Source organism: Calliopsis andreniformis, chromosome 1, assembly GCF_051401765.1.
Source record: "Calliopsis andreniformis isolate RMS-2024a chromosome 1, iyCalAndr_principal, whole genome shotgun sequence".
NCBI lineage: Eukaryota > Metazoa > Arthropoda > Insecta > Hymenoptera > Andrenidae > Calliopsis > Calliopsis andreniformis.
Window position 1 is genome coordinate 12,687,981 of NC_135062.1, and position 15,740 is coordinate 12,703,720.

Below are 15,740 nucleotides of genomic sequence, written 5' to 3' on the forward strand. Positions count from 1 at the left end.
TATAATTTTGGTGTATGCAAGACTGTATATTATATAGCGTATTTTCTGAGGTCTAAACTTTCTTACAAAAAATTCACACTGAACAAATTCGTAATTTTTGGTTACTACAATATTCGACATATTCGAAAACATAAAAAAATATTTACATGTGTATAACATTTTTATATGTTCTAACATTCGTTAAAAAATATATCGTCAAAAAATAGCAGATCTACGTTTCTAAACGTTACACTTTAAAAGAACTATTTACAAAATTTACAAAAGTCTTTTTAAGAAATTAAATTACGCATTTCTTATACGCTAAACAATTAAAACGCAATATTTTACATAAAAAATATAAAGTTAAAGCACAGTAATCCTCTATTTTACTTTCCTATAACACTGACATCTACTTTCCTATTGTCCTCTCTGTCTCTTCAGCTATCACTAAATTTTCGTTCCCTTACATTCTTATATTTATCTAATTATAATTAACTTTTCTCTGAACCTGAACTAACTTCCCTACATCTCTTCGTCGCTGCTTCAACCGCTCCAATGATAGCTGATCTCAAGCCATGCTGCTCTAAATAATGAATTCCTGTAATGGTGGATCCTAAACACAAAAGGAATAATCAATCAATAAGAAAACTCTATTTTTTATTTTTTTATTTATAGTTATCTTTTTTTACCTGCTGGCGAGGCCACGTCGTCCTTAAGTTGTCCTGGATGAATATTTGTCTCTCTGACCATCGTACCAGCCCCAAGAACAGTCTGCGCTGCTAACTTATACGCAACAGACCTCATGAGGCCCATTTTCACGCCACCATCAGCCAGAGCTTCTATCATCATGTATACCTGAAAAAGCGGAGACGAAACATTCTAGTATTCATTTCCCTCGAAATTCTGTTTATTTACTAAATCTAATAGTACTCACATAAGCTGGTCCAGAGCCAGCTAAAGCAGTGACTGGATCGATTAGATTCTCAGATACCTCTTCGCAAAGACCTACTGCAGAAAATAACTTTTCTGTTATTTCAGCCTCCTTGTCAGTGGCGTATTTGCCACGAGCATACACTGTCGCTCCACAACCCACAAGAGCTGGAGTATTGGGCATTACCCTTATCACTGGAGTTCCTTCTGGTACAGCCTGAAATTAATGTTATATGAACTGTGCTATTCTCGTGAAATTTATAAAGGGGTCGTATTAACCCACGGATAGCAATCATTTTCTCACTGTAGATTTTTCTGGCGTTCTAGGCTTTTAAAAAATTTACAAAAATTCTGTGTTACTCCTAAATGTCTCTAGAATATCGTCTAATAATTTTCATGTATAAATATTACACTGTTTCTTTCTGTTTTCTTCTTTTTTAATTTTTAGAAAGAGCTTCAAGAGAGTAACAAGATCTATACCCTAAAATACTATTATTTTACTATTTTATTTTATATGCACCTTTTCCAGCGACGCTAAAGGAACACCCATAGCAATAGACATCAGTAATCTGTTATAATTTTTCAGATCTGGAAGAACCATCGGAATCACTTGTGGCTTCACCGACAAAATCAAAATGTCCCCATAGTCGATCACTGGTCTGTTCGAGAAAACAGTCTCAGAGCCCATTTCCTGGAACAAAGCAACCCTACCTAAATACAAGACCAAATGCCAGAGGATCGAATATCGCTGCATCGATAAATGGAAAAAGTTCCAGGTAAACAAAGCTCCAGAATTGCAACACAATTCATAGACTTATCGGTAAGCAACGATAAGGAGCAGCCCGATATTGGAAATTTTCCTAGGCGCGATAATGACCGAGAAATAACAATCAGGCCGACGCCCAGGGTCAAACAATTCCAAGAGTGTAGTTTCACGATCAAAAATTCTCGCGCCTTATCGGACGATTATTTCGGCGAAACTTGAAAAGAATTAATACAGATCTCGTTTACAGCTAGATAGGGTATCATCGACTGGATCATTGAGATCATCATTAAGAAGATCCACGATTGCTTTCGGTAAACAAGATATGGTAATAATTATAAGTGTCCTCGATTAATTCAGCAGATTCGTTTCACCGAGCAAACAAAAAATATTTGTTGTTTTGATGTTGCTGTTTGTCGAGTGGAGAGATTATATAGATAACGCAGAAAATCGATAGTCTTTTTATCGTACTATCGGTATTATAAAGGTGACGAAAGAAGTACGTGCAGTAAAAATAATACGACCTCTGCAGTGAAGAAAAATGGCTCACCTTGAAGGCCTCTATGCTGCCAAGGTCGTGTGGAAGGCAGCTCGCCAGCATCATGTCACCTTTGCTTAAGCCTGTAATTTGCATTTCGGTGTCAAGTAATTAAACAACTTGATTTACGCAACTATAATATTGTTGCGCAAAACAGCGCGTCGCGAAGAGACGAAAATACTAATCGTAACGATAACACTATCAAGTCAGTCGTGTTTACCAGCTCGAATGAATCCCTTTGCCAGAGCCTGGGCCATCTTCCCGCCTCCGATGAAGCCAATCTTCAACATCTTCGTGTTGATGTTTAGGGCGATCCTTTTCTTCTTTTCTTCACCGTCAGCGAGCAGTTGATCGCTAACTGCACAGAAGGAGACAATATCTATCTTATTTAATCCTATTTAAGCTCTTATTTATAAGTGCACTTGTGTGTACTAACAGTTGCTTAATCTCTTGAATACTCTCACAAGAACGAGCCTTCTAACTCAAATTTTTCGTAACTAAAGAGTAACTTTAGGAGCAAGAGAAATAGATAAATAAAAGTGGCAAAATGTAGCAAGTATATTTGAGTTTTCAAGTTCAATATTGTCTTATAGACTTCTGCCTTCTGTCTTCTTGAACACTTATTTTTAAGCAAGAAGTTCTTTTAATATTCTCTCTTCTTTCTAAAAATATGAATTCTTGGAGATGTGAGATGTGAATTTTTGGAGATGTGATATAGATCCTCTTGCCTTACAACCACAAATACAATCACTTGCTATATACCACCACTTTCTAATCTCTTGAATCCTCTCACAAGAACAAGCATCTTTACTTAAATTTATCTTAAATAACGAATAACTTTAACTAACTCAAACAGTATAAAACAGATAAGTGGAGGAAGTCCAAGCTTCTAATCCATAACTCTGAGCCTCTGATCGCCGCACTGTGATCGCAATATTTGCAATGAGAGTCGATACTTCTAGTCGGCCTTCGCTTCATCTCCTTCGACGTAGATGATTTCACTTGTTTCTCCTTTTTTTTAATGTAATCGTGAACGAGATAAGGTACTCGCGTGTATGTTCATTACTCGCTCAAATGGCGGAACAACGCGCGTAAATAAGCCGCGGTTATAATCTTTGCGGGTTTGTCGGTGAGTTATTGAACGTTCCAGTCGCTTTGCAAAAGAAATATGATCGTGACTCATTGTTCATGGTTTCTGACGCGGGAGGAAATATCAAATGGATCGAAGCTAAATCAGTCGTGGCAGGATTTGGTAAACAAAAGGTAGACATTATGTAATTATGGTTCGAGTTGGTTTGAAATTGGAGAACCTAATTGTAAGCAGAGTGTCGTGGCAGAAGAATTTATTCCTGCAGCGGTACAATTGTCTCTTGATTATTTTTCACTGCAGACGAGATCTGGATTACTTCTGAGTTAAGTCTGAATTCGAGCTGGGAGGCTGAGAGACAATGTTAGTTAAGCGAGTAATTATATTATATATAATAATTATCTTGAATTGCTTCCTTGTTAGAGGTCGATTAGATGAAAATTAAGTGTATAAGAATTATGTCATTGAAGTCAGTCTTGAGGATGGTCCAGGCAGATAAAGCAAATCGTATCTCATCTTTTCCAAACTGAGTAAAAGTGTTTTCTAAATATCTTGAAGATATTTTTGAGGGAAGTAGTAGAGAAAAATAATTAATGACTTTAATTTTTGAGAGAGAAGATTTCGAGAGATTCTAGTTAAAAGAAATTCTAATTTCAGAGAAGTTTTATTTACAAAAAAGGGGGAATGAAAACAGTGGATACACCATACATATTCTTTAACTTTCTACACATTTGAAATTTCCATAAACCTATAAACATCCACAATCTCCTAGTTACGAGTTAATGAACGATAGAGGCATTAGAGTATATCTCAATTTTCTTCCTCTTCCCGTCAACAGGAATACAACAGAACGTGTCAGCAGCACGTCACGCGCAGAGTATCACGTGCGAATAGCCTTAGAGGACGATTAAACAGAATCACGTTTCGTTCTGTTATCGTGTATCGTTCGATAATATCGCAAGTTGAATGGAGACAATATTTGTATTTCGGTTACTCACCGTTCCTGGCGTTCAATCGTCGCCGAACACGACGACTCAATTTCAAAAATTCCATTGTCTTCAGTCCCGTGGTCATTGTCCTTCCGCGTTTATCATCCAAATCGAAGAGAAACAATAAACACACTGTCTTGTTTCGACTAAGAGACGCTGACGCGACGATAAGGCGCCAATGGTAGTAAAACTCGCCGAGGAATCTGAAAATTTCGTTTACATTAGGATTTACCTAATCTACTCCACACTCTCGAATTACATAACTGAGAATTGATAATGGAGGACGCAGGTACTTCCAGAAAAATTCCTCGTGAATGAACTTGAATATTGCAATCGACACAGTAAAATTGATTTATGAATTACATATGTGTCACGCTAGATAATATACTTTAGACTTTGCACCGTTTCATTCAGGTAATCGTGCAGCAATTGACACGTACCGAAGTGAAACACCGTGTATATGGTAATGAGCAACGAGGGGCAGAAAAACGTAATTGGAAATGAATAGCCATGGTAATTTATGCAGTGGCTAAAAATATTATATAAACACGTGACGCTCATAAATAAACAGAGCTCGTAAATAGACATCTTATTAACATTCATAAATAGAGAGAGCTCCCATTCCTATTAATATTCATGATAAATGCAATTTGTAATAAGTGCAAAGACACTGTACGCGTTCAGGCCTGAGAAATTTCGCTGTTGAGGATACTGTGAAGGTGAAAATGTAACGTAATGCAAATATTAGACACTTAATGTATTTAGGGTGACAGTGATTACGCGATTTACATACTATACGGTGTTCTTAGGCGGTCGATGATGCAACACTGGCTTGACAAGCTCCACCAAAACAATTATTCCTCTCGTGATTGTGTTCTGCGTTTAATACTGCCTGTTTTTCGACTGCCCTTATATATCAGAGACGATCGTCGCGAGGAGCTGAAATGCGACTGACAATTGTTGATCACCAGACGCGGAAAACTACCTATTCGACCGCGGCCAATCACAATCCAAACATAATTGTGTCACCCCCTTATCTGATATTGTGCCTCACGAGCGTGGCGCCGAAGAACTTGACTGACTCGTAGGTAGAAAAGTGAAGGAACCTTTTGTTGATGTTTACATATGCAAGTGTTGAAACAGTTTGAGTCGATTACAGGCTCTGTCAAGGATGATGCATGAATTTTTAACGAAAACTGCGCAGAGTGGGAAGATGATGCAATTTTAGATTGTGGGAAGGTAGAAAAGGAGGATGGATTTATTGGTGGTTATTTAATCTAGAAATAAGTTCTAGCGAAAATTAGTAGAATTAGTTATATAAAAAAGTCACAATAATAAAAGCCACAAGTGAGTGGAATTTGTCTATTTATTACGAAAACAGTATTTAATGAAGTATTTATTCATTTGGGATCTCATTATTACATAAAATTAATATGTAATAGAATTAATGGTTTAATGCTGAACCAAAGCGTTCTAAGATTACTTTTTAATTTCGCTCCATACCTTGCGTTTAAAGAATTTAAAGCTCAAAATGGTGCTGGTGGCGCCATCTAGAAGTCTACAGAATTAAATTTTAAATATTGGCTTATAGTTTCAGAGCGCCACTGCTAGATGGCACCACCAACTCATTTCAGCTAAATTTTTTCAAATACTGCTTTTGCAATAAACTCTTTTTGCTATAAATTTCACTAACTTTTATCATTGCACAATGATATATTGAGCCTCTAAAATGATTCTGCATCATGAAATCACTATAAATTAACAAAATTTAATTCTTTTCGATCTTTGTAGTTCACAGTCCACCGCTAGATGGCTATAGCATTTCACTGTCCATATTTTGGACAATGTTTAAAGCACTTTAAAAATAATTAAACGCTAATATTTCCGCCTTTTACCATTGCGTAACAAAATATAAAATTTCAGTGAGGTTCTCAAGGTTTCTAAACTGAAATAAATAAGAAGAGAACATAATTGTTAAATTACCTCAGTGCACTGAACTGCATACTGACTGCATCACACAGTGTTTTGCATTCATGAACAGGGAGAAAGGGTGTTAGGATTTCTAATATATTCTATATCTAGCTGTTATTGTTATACAATTTAACATTTATCCAAGAGTTACTTGCATGAGCTTTACAATTGAATCAAATTGAAGGTTTCATATCAAAGAAAAGACTGAATTTGAAGGATTAAAAATGTTGGAGGAGATTGCAAACGGTTGGCCCATAGGTCTGCGCTCTTTTCTTGATGTTTCACAGTTCTCTCCTGTAGTTTCCAATTTATGGGACAAGGAGGCGTTCAATGTGCAACAAATAAGTAATAACAAAGTAAAAAAGTCTGACGTACTTCTCGGATACTTCATTGTGATGTGGGTCCTATTATATCTTGCGTACGAAAAGTGCCTTAATGTAAGTCCGCATAGGATCATTATTATTTCAAGCTTTTATATTGACTTATTAATTAATGAACATGTCAACTGTGTTTTTCTTTTGGGTTGTTTGCAAAGAGTATGGATAAAAGGTAACAAGCCTACATTTGATACTTTTGATTTTGTTTATTAACACAGTCACTACTTCGACGTATGTGCATACCGTTGATGCAAAGAAGTAGAATAATCGAGGCTGTGTGGAATTGTGGATTTTGCTTTGGTAGCGTTTGTTACTTACAATCCTCCGCTATCAAGAGTCTGAACTTCTTCTCTAAGGAACGGGAAGTGACACACGAAGAACTGGGTGTCATTTTACATAAGAGTTTTTATTTTCATCGAGCAGGAGTAGAGATATTTTGTCATGGAGCTTGGACGAAAGGCTTGGCAAACTTACTATTCGCATCATTCATCATGAATCCCTACCAAGAAAAGTAAAAACAGCTTTTATTCTAACATAAATATAATGCTAATTCCGTCTGATGAATCTTCATTTATTAATATCTTGCTTCGTCATTTATATTGTCTTCGTTCTTCTATTTAAACTTTTATTAGTTTAGTCTAATTTTCCAATAGATCTATATATTACAATTTAACTTTGATAACATAATATTTTTTTACAGATGGTGTACTGTAGTAAGCACATTCTTATTTTACAAGGCAGTTGACTGTATCCTCGTAAACATTTGTAGGATTCTCTTGTGCGTATCCCATTTCAGTGGAAGAAAGCGGATACCCAAATTGCTGTTCTTCGTTCATTGCCTCAACTGGTTTGTGTGTTATTCTTTCGATAAATTTATGATATTTATATGCTAAAGCATACTAATATTCTTCTAGGATATATTTGTATATATTATTTGTGCCCAAGTTGATGTTATGGCCAGAGAAAGCTAATTATATGAGGGCAGAGGTTGGATTATGGTTGTGGTTCATCACAGAATGCATAGATTCGGTAATGAACCATTATTACTTGCATTGCAGAAGTTATATTCCTCTAAATACATTTTATTTACCATAAACCTGATATCCAGGTGTGGCTGAGACTTCTAGGATGTGCGAGAGCTACATATTGGCTTGAAATTTGTTTATTTCCCCCTCCAACTCGAGAAGCGATAGAATTAGCTGGAATCCAAAAACGACATAGGAATTCATTGAAGAAACAGGTGAACAGGACATCAAATAAAACTGAACTATGGCAAACTATGCTTTGTAAGTACGCTGGAGGATAAAAATCGAATTATGGAATCATTATTGCCATCAGTAACGTTTTCTTAAATTAAAATTAGGTGCAATGGCTATTAAAAAAAAGATTAAAAGAATTCGACAGGCAAAGCAGAACGATTCCGAGTCACTGATAGATTCTCCTGAAAAAGATTTACTTCAGGCAGAGATAACAGAAGTAACAAATGAAGAGCGGAAAGATCAATAATAAAATTGATATCGCAAGAATGCTTTACGTTAGATATTGTAAAGAAAAGACTAAAAGTTTCTAAATCGTTTATAGTTCCTACAATGTACTCAAATGAATTTTTGCCTCTATGTTGTTACTTAAATTGTTTTGTATATGTATAGTTTTATTATTTATTGTCTAAACATTTAACTACAGGCACAATATGTATAATGTAATAAATAGAGAATATAAATTGCTTACGAAATTAAATAGAATTTTCTAAAACATGAAATGAAAGCTAAATTAAATAGAAATAGAAATCTCTAACAGGCTTTTGGCATGTAAAATTGTTACACAAATGACACGGTGTTCCTAGATATATAAAGTTTTATTTCCGATCATTCTGGACTGTGTCAATAAAATATAGTACATGTATTTAGGCTGAATTGTTCCACGATGTTATACACTTTAATGAAAAATATTATAAATGAACATTGTTACGAATAAAATTCTGTATTCAATACGACGCTGGCAGCGTACACGCCTCGATAATATCGTACTTCTAAAAATCGTTAAAATATTCAGTTTAGAAACCTATACATAAAATGTTGTATTATACAAATGCATAATACATTACATCAGACTCGACAGTAATTAATATTAAAATTATTCAAGCGACCTTACTTATACGACAATGTCTGAATGCAGGGAGATCCACTATCTATTCTCACGAATATTAAACAAATGCTGATCCATATAATTGAAGAACAATTATGCGTTACTTTTCATTTTTTGTAAATCGATGCACAGAATTTCTCAAGATAAGCGTCAAATAAGTTATCAAATGTAACACGACTCTCTCTCATCATTTCTTGCTTATTACCTTATACTAAGAAAGAAAAAGTTTGTAAGGTCATTCCAAGGTCACTTTATGCTCTTAAAATGGAACTTTGCACTAATATTTAAGTAACAATGAATGATCTTTGAATAATGTATTACTTAGGAGATGAATCTTCAGTATTTATGTTTTCACTTTAATGTAATTTTTCCTTCACGTTTAAAGGTAATCACATTTTTTTAAATTTCTACTTTTGTGATAATTATGATAAATAAAAGTGCAGAGTTCCATCTGAAAAACATATCTACAATGTTAAAGTCAGAATAAAAAATGATAAAAGAAAGTCTCGTTGCATTTCTTTATATCTTATCTACCTCGAGCTCTATCGTTTGACACTCATCCAGAGACGAACTGCACAAAGTTCTAACGTAACAAGCTGAAAGTATTTTGGCGAAAGAAAATTCTTGAACGACTCCTGTTAGTATTTTACAATTGTGTTCTGAGGAATGAACATTATTGACAAACGGAAGCGTGTGTGAAAAGTAACAGTAGAGAATTGAGTCGATTGCAAAACATTTAATCATAGTCCGATCGATTGTGCGCTACACAGAACTCGGGTTTACTCGCTGCGATTAAAAACTACGTTTAATACGGCAACACTTTTGTCTCCCTGAATGTATGCGAATCCGAGTGCTGAATAAGGCCTTTTCATGTGAATGACACGACCGTTTAAAGTTCAACACCATTTATAAAATTCCTCCCCCCTCTACGGGGAACAACATCCTCGATGATTTCGTGAACGATAGACAACTGTTTGTTTATTACGTAAGTTTTATAATCGAGCTTATAGACACACTCACAAAATATCTTGCCATATTGTTTTTTATCGTGTGTGTAATGGTTATTCATAATATTTATATATGTTCATTAAACTGTTGCTTTAACTTACGTTTGAGTAACTATCACTGCGCTTACTTCCGTAATAATGTGTAATAAGATTTTCTTTTCTTGCTTTTTTTCTCTGGTATCTTTAAGGATCTCTTCACACATTCACGCGGATAGCTTTCACACTTTTTTTTTTTTCAAAGAAAAATAAAAAAGAAATAAAGTGAAAGGAAACGCAAGTTACATATGTAAAGTGACAAATGAAATTTCTTCTCTTATTTCCTTGGCTTAAGTGTACGTGTTCATTTGTGTGAGTAAACATTTCAATGAGCAAGACTTGCAAATGGAACGCCACAACTATACAAACGTTTCACTAATTTCGGCTCAACTTCCAGGTCTTGGTCACTGAAATTTCGGATTACAAATACACTGTACATGAAACGCAGCCACGTTCCAGTAAAATTTCTGTGTGTTACAATTGTTAATAACAATACAACGCTAATAATGTACATCGTCGAGTAATTCATTGACTAGGCTTCTCTGGGCCGTGTGTACAAAATTGTTAAAATGTTTCTACTTGTGCTGGACATTTGTCGATCGTATTCACATAACAAACGCAACAATTGAATCAACGTTTTTGATATTGCGATCAGTTACATATCAATCGGAAGATTTGATCGAAAGCTCTACGATTGGCAGCCAAAGAATATTGTAAAAGAAAGAACTTCGTAAAGCAAATCGTCGCTTCTTTTTTTTTAAAGACATATCCTGGCTACTCGTACATATACTTAACTAGTGACTTACCAATCAAATGCTACTTTTTTTACATTTTCTTTTTTCTCAGTTTCCTATTTGGCGAGGGCAGCTGGGGAATCGAAAACGCGTGACTTCTGCCCGTCAAAAGTAATTTATAATGTACCTTAGGAAGACAATAAATTATTGGAACATGATCATATAATAAAGAATCATATCTTGTTCTCTCTGATTCGATCTCTTCTTTCCTTGTACACGTTGCATAAAATTTCTAATGAACGTTCACGGTTCGCCGGTGCTGCTGGAACGAATACAATTACATACGAAAGTTATCTTATTACAAACATATATACGTATATATGAGCAATAAAACTTGAGTCGGTTAAACTTTCTTAGGCCCAATCCCGTTTCACAATTTCTCTCTTAATCTCACACTTTGCGCCTTCACGTGGGTGTCGATATTTAAAATTTGTAGCATCAACAAAAGTACAGGCAATTTCCTTTTTCTCCATTTTTTTGTCCGTTTGTTTTATTTTGTGAAAATATGGCCCCATTGTTACAGGCTCGATGTAAATTTCGGAAACAGTTCGATATTCTTTTTCTCTTCTTTCTTCCTGAGTCTGCAACAGGCTTCGTTGAACTCCATGCCATCTACATTAAATGATTGCAATCCTTTCTTCCGATGCGTTCCGATGAGAAAATCCTCGTCTCGTAACTACACTTCGGTCCCTTTTTTTTTTATTTTTTAAAGATTTCTTTCGCCGTGTATAACGAGACCGCGATTCTGAACACGATTCACTTGGAAAATTCGCGGTACACTTCGAATTAATTAATTTTGTATGTGAACGTTGGCTTTTGTACTTCTAATGCTCTCTATCATCCTTGACGATGCCACTGAATGTAGCTTCTTTCTTAATTTTCTCTCAGGAAGGATCACAATTGTACTATGAATGCAACTGGCACAAAATTGAACCATTTTACTTAGTTCTCGCGTTAACTTTACACTGTGTACACCTTTCGATAATTTCGTTCCTGCGTTTTTCAACTTTATACCTTTTGCTTCGTTTGTAATATCGATAATAAAACCGTGAGCTGCGATGCGCTTGCTTTGAACATTTCTTGAACTCTGGAGTAATTAATTTGGCATGTGGGAAATAAAGCTGTTATTAATATGGGAGAAAATGTACATATATGCGGGTTCAAATATGGGAAACAGTTGTATTAAAAAATTGTGAACCAGAGATCAAGAAACATATCGAATTTCATTCTCTGATCAAGAAAAAAAGTTTATCACCTCCACTGTCTATTCACATTTTCTTCCACATTCATCATGATCCATAGTAAACTCTCTGAGTGTCATCAAAAAAGGAAAAATAATAAGAAAAATTGAAGTATGATCGAAATCCAGGTACGACAACACCTGAAATAAATCTGTACATGGTCTTGTTAACACTCAGAGAGTCGAGATCTTTCATCACGTCTTTTTTTTTTATCTCTATACTCTGGCGATCCATGTGCGTATGGCTCTACAATTAGTTGGCCATTAATCCTTTAATTTAAAAGTCGAAGACTCGTCGAGGCTTCAGTCTTTCAGTCGTTAACATCAGGGACGAGAAGTTCCTATTGCACTGTTATAGAAATTATGTGTTACAGAAAATGGTGTGACGCATCATGCAGTAAACTTGGCAGACATTACACGTTACAGATGAACAGAGTCCAAGAATATAACAGATTCTCAAAGTAATCGATTTCCTTTTATAACAAAACTATTAAAAATATTCTAATAACAGTACTTCAAGAATCCTGGTGTACTAAGCTCATCACACCAAGCACCTCAGCGATTCGAAGTCACCACTGTTGATATTGAGTCTGTTTCTCTGCACACATAATGCAGTACACCGAAATTATTGACAGTACCTCGGTATCGTATTCGCGGAAGTCCCTGGTCAACGTGAACGCATTTTATATTTGTTCCTTGCGTTTTTGCGTACATGTATAATATGTATATGTGTACGTGTGTACGTGAGCATGCGTTGTACGTGGAGATAACGGAAAAATTAACAATTGTCTCTCAAAGGCTCGTGACTATGTGTGGCTTGGCAGTGGTGGAGGCGATTTCGGACAGTCGTACGTCGATGGGGATGCGATCGTCGTACAGCGTTGGCGCCTGGAGGATGATTCCAGCTGTACCGACAATCACAGCTAGTGTAAAAATCCACAGGAATAGCCTGTCGAGTACCATCGCGACGTACTTCCAATCCTCTTTCACCTGAAACAAAACATTCATTAAAAATCCACTCTCAGAAAATATGAGAATTGTCGACATTTCAGCTGCTTGGGTAGCACTTTATTTAAACTGCGATAACTTGGCGAAAAAAAATCGTACATCAATTTTTAAGGTCTCGTTGGAAAGGGGAGGCTTCAGACTTGAAATCTACCATAAAACGAGTCTCGAAAAAAATTTATCGAGACCCGGAGAGTAACTTAAATTGGCCAAAGATTCGAGGAAAAACCACCTTCTCTTTCGTAGGCTGTACACAAGTAGAAAAAATTTTTCAGAAAAAATCGATTCAGGAGCGAAAAAATAGAAGCTTTGCCGTTTAAAATGAGACCAGGCTCACTGTCGTACGATTTTTTTTCACAAAGTTACAGCAGCTCAAAGATCAATAACTTTTTCGATCTCTAGATCATTGCACTATTGTGATAGTGAAATCACACTTTTCATATAAAGTGTCATAACTCAGCGAAAAAAAGTCGTATATTAATTTTTAAGGTCTCGTTGGAAAGGGGAGACTTCAGACTTCAAATCTACCATAAAACGAGTCTCGAAAAAAATTTATCGAGACCCGGAGAGTAACTTGAATTGGCCAAAGATTCGAGAAAAAACCACCTTCTCTTTCGCAGACTGTACACAAGTAGGAAAAATTCTTCAGAAAAAATCGATTCAGGAGCGAAAAAATAGAAGCTTTGCCGTTTAAAATGAGACCAGGCTCACTGTCGTACGATTTTTTTTCACAAAGTTACAGCAGCTCAAAGATCAATAACTTTTTCGATCTCTAGATCATTGCACTATTGTGATAGTGAAATCACACTTTTCATTTAAAGTGTGATAACTCAGCGAAAAAAAGTCGTATATTAATTTTTAAGGTCTCGTTGGAAAGGGGAGACTTCAGACTTCAAATCTACCATAAAACGAGTCTCGAAAAAAATTTATCGAGACCCGGAGAGTAACTTGAATTGGCCAAAGATTCGAGGAAAAACCACCTTCTCTTTCGCAGACTGTACACAAGTAGGAAAAATTCTTCAGAAAAAATCGATTCAGGAGCGAAAAAATAGAAGCTTTGCCCTTTAAAATGAGACCAGGCTCACTGCCGTACGATTTTTTATCACAAAGTTACAACAGCTGAAATATCCACAATTTTTCATCCCAAAATTAATGATCCTTTAATTCTGTAAAGTGTTACAGTGCAATGCTAAAGTGTAACTTGCTGCATTTCTCATTGGACTCATCTTTACAGAGCCTTCCATTCTCAAGAAAAACAGAATAACCTAGCGAAGTAGGACCACCAATTTCACTATTATCCCTCAGATTCACGTACTCTGGTGGAGTCCTCTTCCCTTTTCGTATGATCGGCAATGAAACGGATGCCTTCGATGGCCTTGTACAATTCTGGGCAGTGGTGCCAATGATGAAGAGTGTTGCAGAGAGCGTCCACGCTCTCCTCGGTTGGGAGTTGTGGCGGGGGTGCAGCTGCGGCTGCTGGTGAACCGTGGATTCGACACGCGCTTCCCAAGTTCACCGCTTCCAATTCCCTAATGATCAAAGTCTTGCGTCATTTGAGGAAAGGCTTCTCATATGAATGAGAAATAATTCTGTAGTTATAATGTAAAACGGCTTATGTCACGTTTCCACAAAATTGAAGTTCAGATCTTAATTAACATCTGGAATATCAAGTTTATATTTTCAGAAAAAAGAAAGCATGTCGAAAGAATTTGTTCACCTAAAAAAGGGGCTTAAGAAGATACAACAGATACATAGTATACACGTAGTACACACATACATAGATATAACAGATAGATACAGATACAACAGAAGATACAAGTCCATAAGATAGTATCGAAGCTAAAAACTTGAAACGCCAGTGTCTCAAAAACAAAAGTATGTGGCTTATTGTTAAGTCATTTTGCCTTGCAACCACAGGACTGATCCATACCGAGGGTGTAATTCGTCCCGCGAATCGAGACTCGGGAACAGAACGGAGGATTCGACCAGCTCCGACGCTGAGGTCTCCACGAACAGGGATGGGTCTCGCAACTCGAGGCCATTGCACGTTCTCACCATCACGCGCTGACCGTGGTGGCCACCCATGCTACGTTTGTCTATGTGGTACTGCGGCCTAAGAAACAATTATAAACGATATTAGGGTAGTCATTTTTGGGGTATCCTGGGGCACTGTGCACGGACAAAAATGGCCATACAGACTTTACAAAAGTCTCTTAAATAGATTTAAGCAAGGTGGACACTTTTGGATATGTTACAGATCTTTGTAAAATCAAGAAAGGTAGCTCGATAGTAAGAGCAGCTTCGTTAAAACTATAAAATCGACTCTTACTGATTGAGACATTCTGTGGGTTAATAGATTTTTCTCAGTCAATTTTTAGATTCTATTTATATAGCTACATAAAGCATATAATATTGTTGTGCTGAATGCAGCCTTAGGGCTACAGTCCTATTAGCCCATAATATGAAGGTGGCCCTGCTTATTAGAGTATTTTTGTAAATTGTATAAGAGACTTTAGTAATTTTAACTCAACATTTTTTTCCGTGTGTATCTGTAGAGCAGTTATTGCGAAAAGCTCTCAGATGAACAGGTACCCCTACAAAGAATATTTATTGAACTATTATGGTATCTTATTATCCGGCAATTTTGATTAACAATTGGGGGTAAATTTCAACAAGGCAATGTATCTATATATACGTAGATTTCTAAAGTAACTCGAAGCACAAACTTGGATGGCAAGCTCTAATATCTAAGTCAGATGATTCTGGAGCTTGAAGATGTAAGTTAGTGGTAGCAAGCACTTGAACGATTCAACTAGTTAATTTATTAATGTATGGAATGACTGAAAGGTGTTAGACTAACAAGGGATACATATTCTCAA

General features: G+C 36.1%; 3 protein-coding genes and 1 long non-coding RNA gene across 6 annotated transcripts in view; 2 read left to right on the forward strand and 2 right to left on the reverse strand.

Moving 5' to 3' along the window:
* Positions 1-11: 11 nt before the first annotated feature.
* On the reverse strand, positions 12-5,218 carry LOC143178511 (uncharacterized). 3 transcript variants are annotated; one of them, XM_076377238.1, is made up of 8 exons: positions 5,080-5,218; positions 4,296-4,489; positions 2,431-2,568; positions 2,223-2,293; positions 1,430-1,600; positions 914-1,126; positions 669-834; positions 12-592 (listed from the first exon to the last, which is right to left on the reverse strand). In XM_076377238.1, exons 2-8 carry the CDS (start codon positions 4,369-4,371, stop codon positions 471-473), a joined length of 957 nt encoding a protein of 318 aa, XP_076233353.1. In that variant the 5' UTR covers positions 4,372-4,489; positions 5,080-5,218; the 3' UTR covers positions 12-470. The 3 variants fall into 3 exon arrangements, with proteins under 3 accessions (XP_076233353.1, XP_076233360.1, XP_076233368.1); XM_076377245.1 differs by lacking the exon at positions 5,080-5,218 and adding an exon at positions 4,580-4,700; XM_076377253.1 differs by lacking the exon at positions 5,080-5,218 and adding an exon at positions 4,551-4,678.
* Positions 4,937-5,584, forward strand: LOC143178536 (uncharacterized). Its single transcript, XR_013001801.1, has 3 exons — positions 4,937-5,013; positions 5,096-5,370; positions 5,446-5,584. It is a non-coding gene; the product is annotated as an uncharacterized LOC143178536 (long non-coding RNA).
* A 554-nt stretch (positions 5,585-6,138) lies between these two features.
* Positions 6,139-8,479, forward strand: LOC143178497 (uncharacterized). The gene is made up of 6 exons (XM_076377215.1): positions 6,139-6,694; positions 6,853-7,145; positions 7,335-7,481; positions 7,549-7,663; positions 7,743-7,920; positions 7,998-8,479. Exons 1-6 carry the CDS (start codon positions 6,482-6,484, stop codon positions 8,138-8,140), a joined length of 1,089 nt encoding a protein of 362 aa, XP_076233330.1. The 5' UTR covers positions 6,139-6,481; the 3' UTR covers positions 8,141-8,479.
* A 4,078-nt stretch (positions 8,480-12,557) lies between these two features.
* The window catches only part of Nachra3 (nicotinic acetylcholine receptor alpha3 subunit), a 90,347-nt gene continuing 87,164 nt past the window's right edge, over positions 12,558-15,740 (reverse strand). The window contains exons 12-14 of the mRNA XM_076377205.1: positions 14,792-14,974; positions 14,177-14,390; positions 12,558-12,846 (exon numbers count right to left, since the gene is read on the reverse strand). Of these exons, the coding sequence (XP_076233320.1) occupies positions 12,649-12,846; positions 14,177-14,390; positions 14,792-14,974 (595 nt within the window). The 3' untranslated portion in view covers positions 12,558-12,648. The remainder of the gene's footprint in view (positions 12,847-14,176; positions 14,391-14,791; positions 14,975-15,740) is intronic.

Excerpts from the sequence above, each read along its gene's own strand:
- LOC143178511 (XM_076377238.1), bottom strand. The coding sequence starts at position 4,371 with ATGACCACGGGACTGAAGACAATGGAATTTTTGAAATTGAGTCGTCGT. Across the intron at positions 2,569-4,295 it reads ACGATTGAACGCCAGGAACG|TTAGCGATCAACTGCTCGCT; the intron begins GTGAGTAACCGA and ends CCTTCTGTGCAG. Across the intron at positions 2,294-2,430 it reads AAAGGGATTCATTCGAGCTG|GCTTAAGCAAAGGTGACATG; the intron begins GTAAACACGACT and ends TGCAAATTACAG.
- LOC143178497 (XM_076377215.1), top strand. The coding sequence starts at position 6,482 with ATGTTGGAGGAGATTGCAAACGGTTGGCCCATAGGTCTGCGCTCTTTT. Across the intron at positions 7,146-7,334 it reads ATGAATCCCTACCAAGAAAA|ATGGTGTACTGTAGTAAGCA; the intron begins GTAAAAACAGCT and ends ATTTTTTTACAG. Across the intron at positions 7,921-7,997 it reads ACTATGGCAAACTATGCTTT|GTGCAATGGCTATTAAAAAA; the intron begins GTAAGTACGCTG and ends AATTAAAATTAG.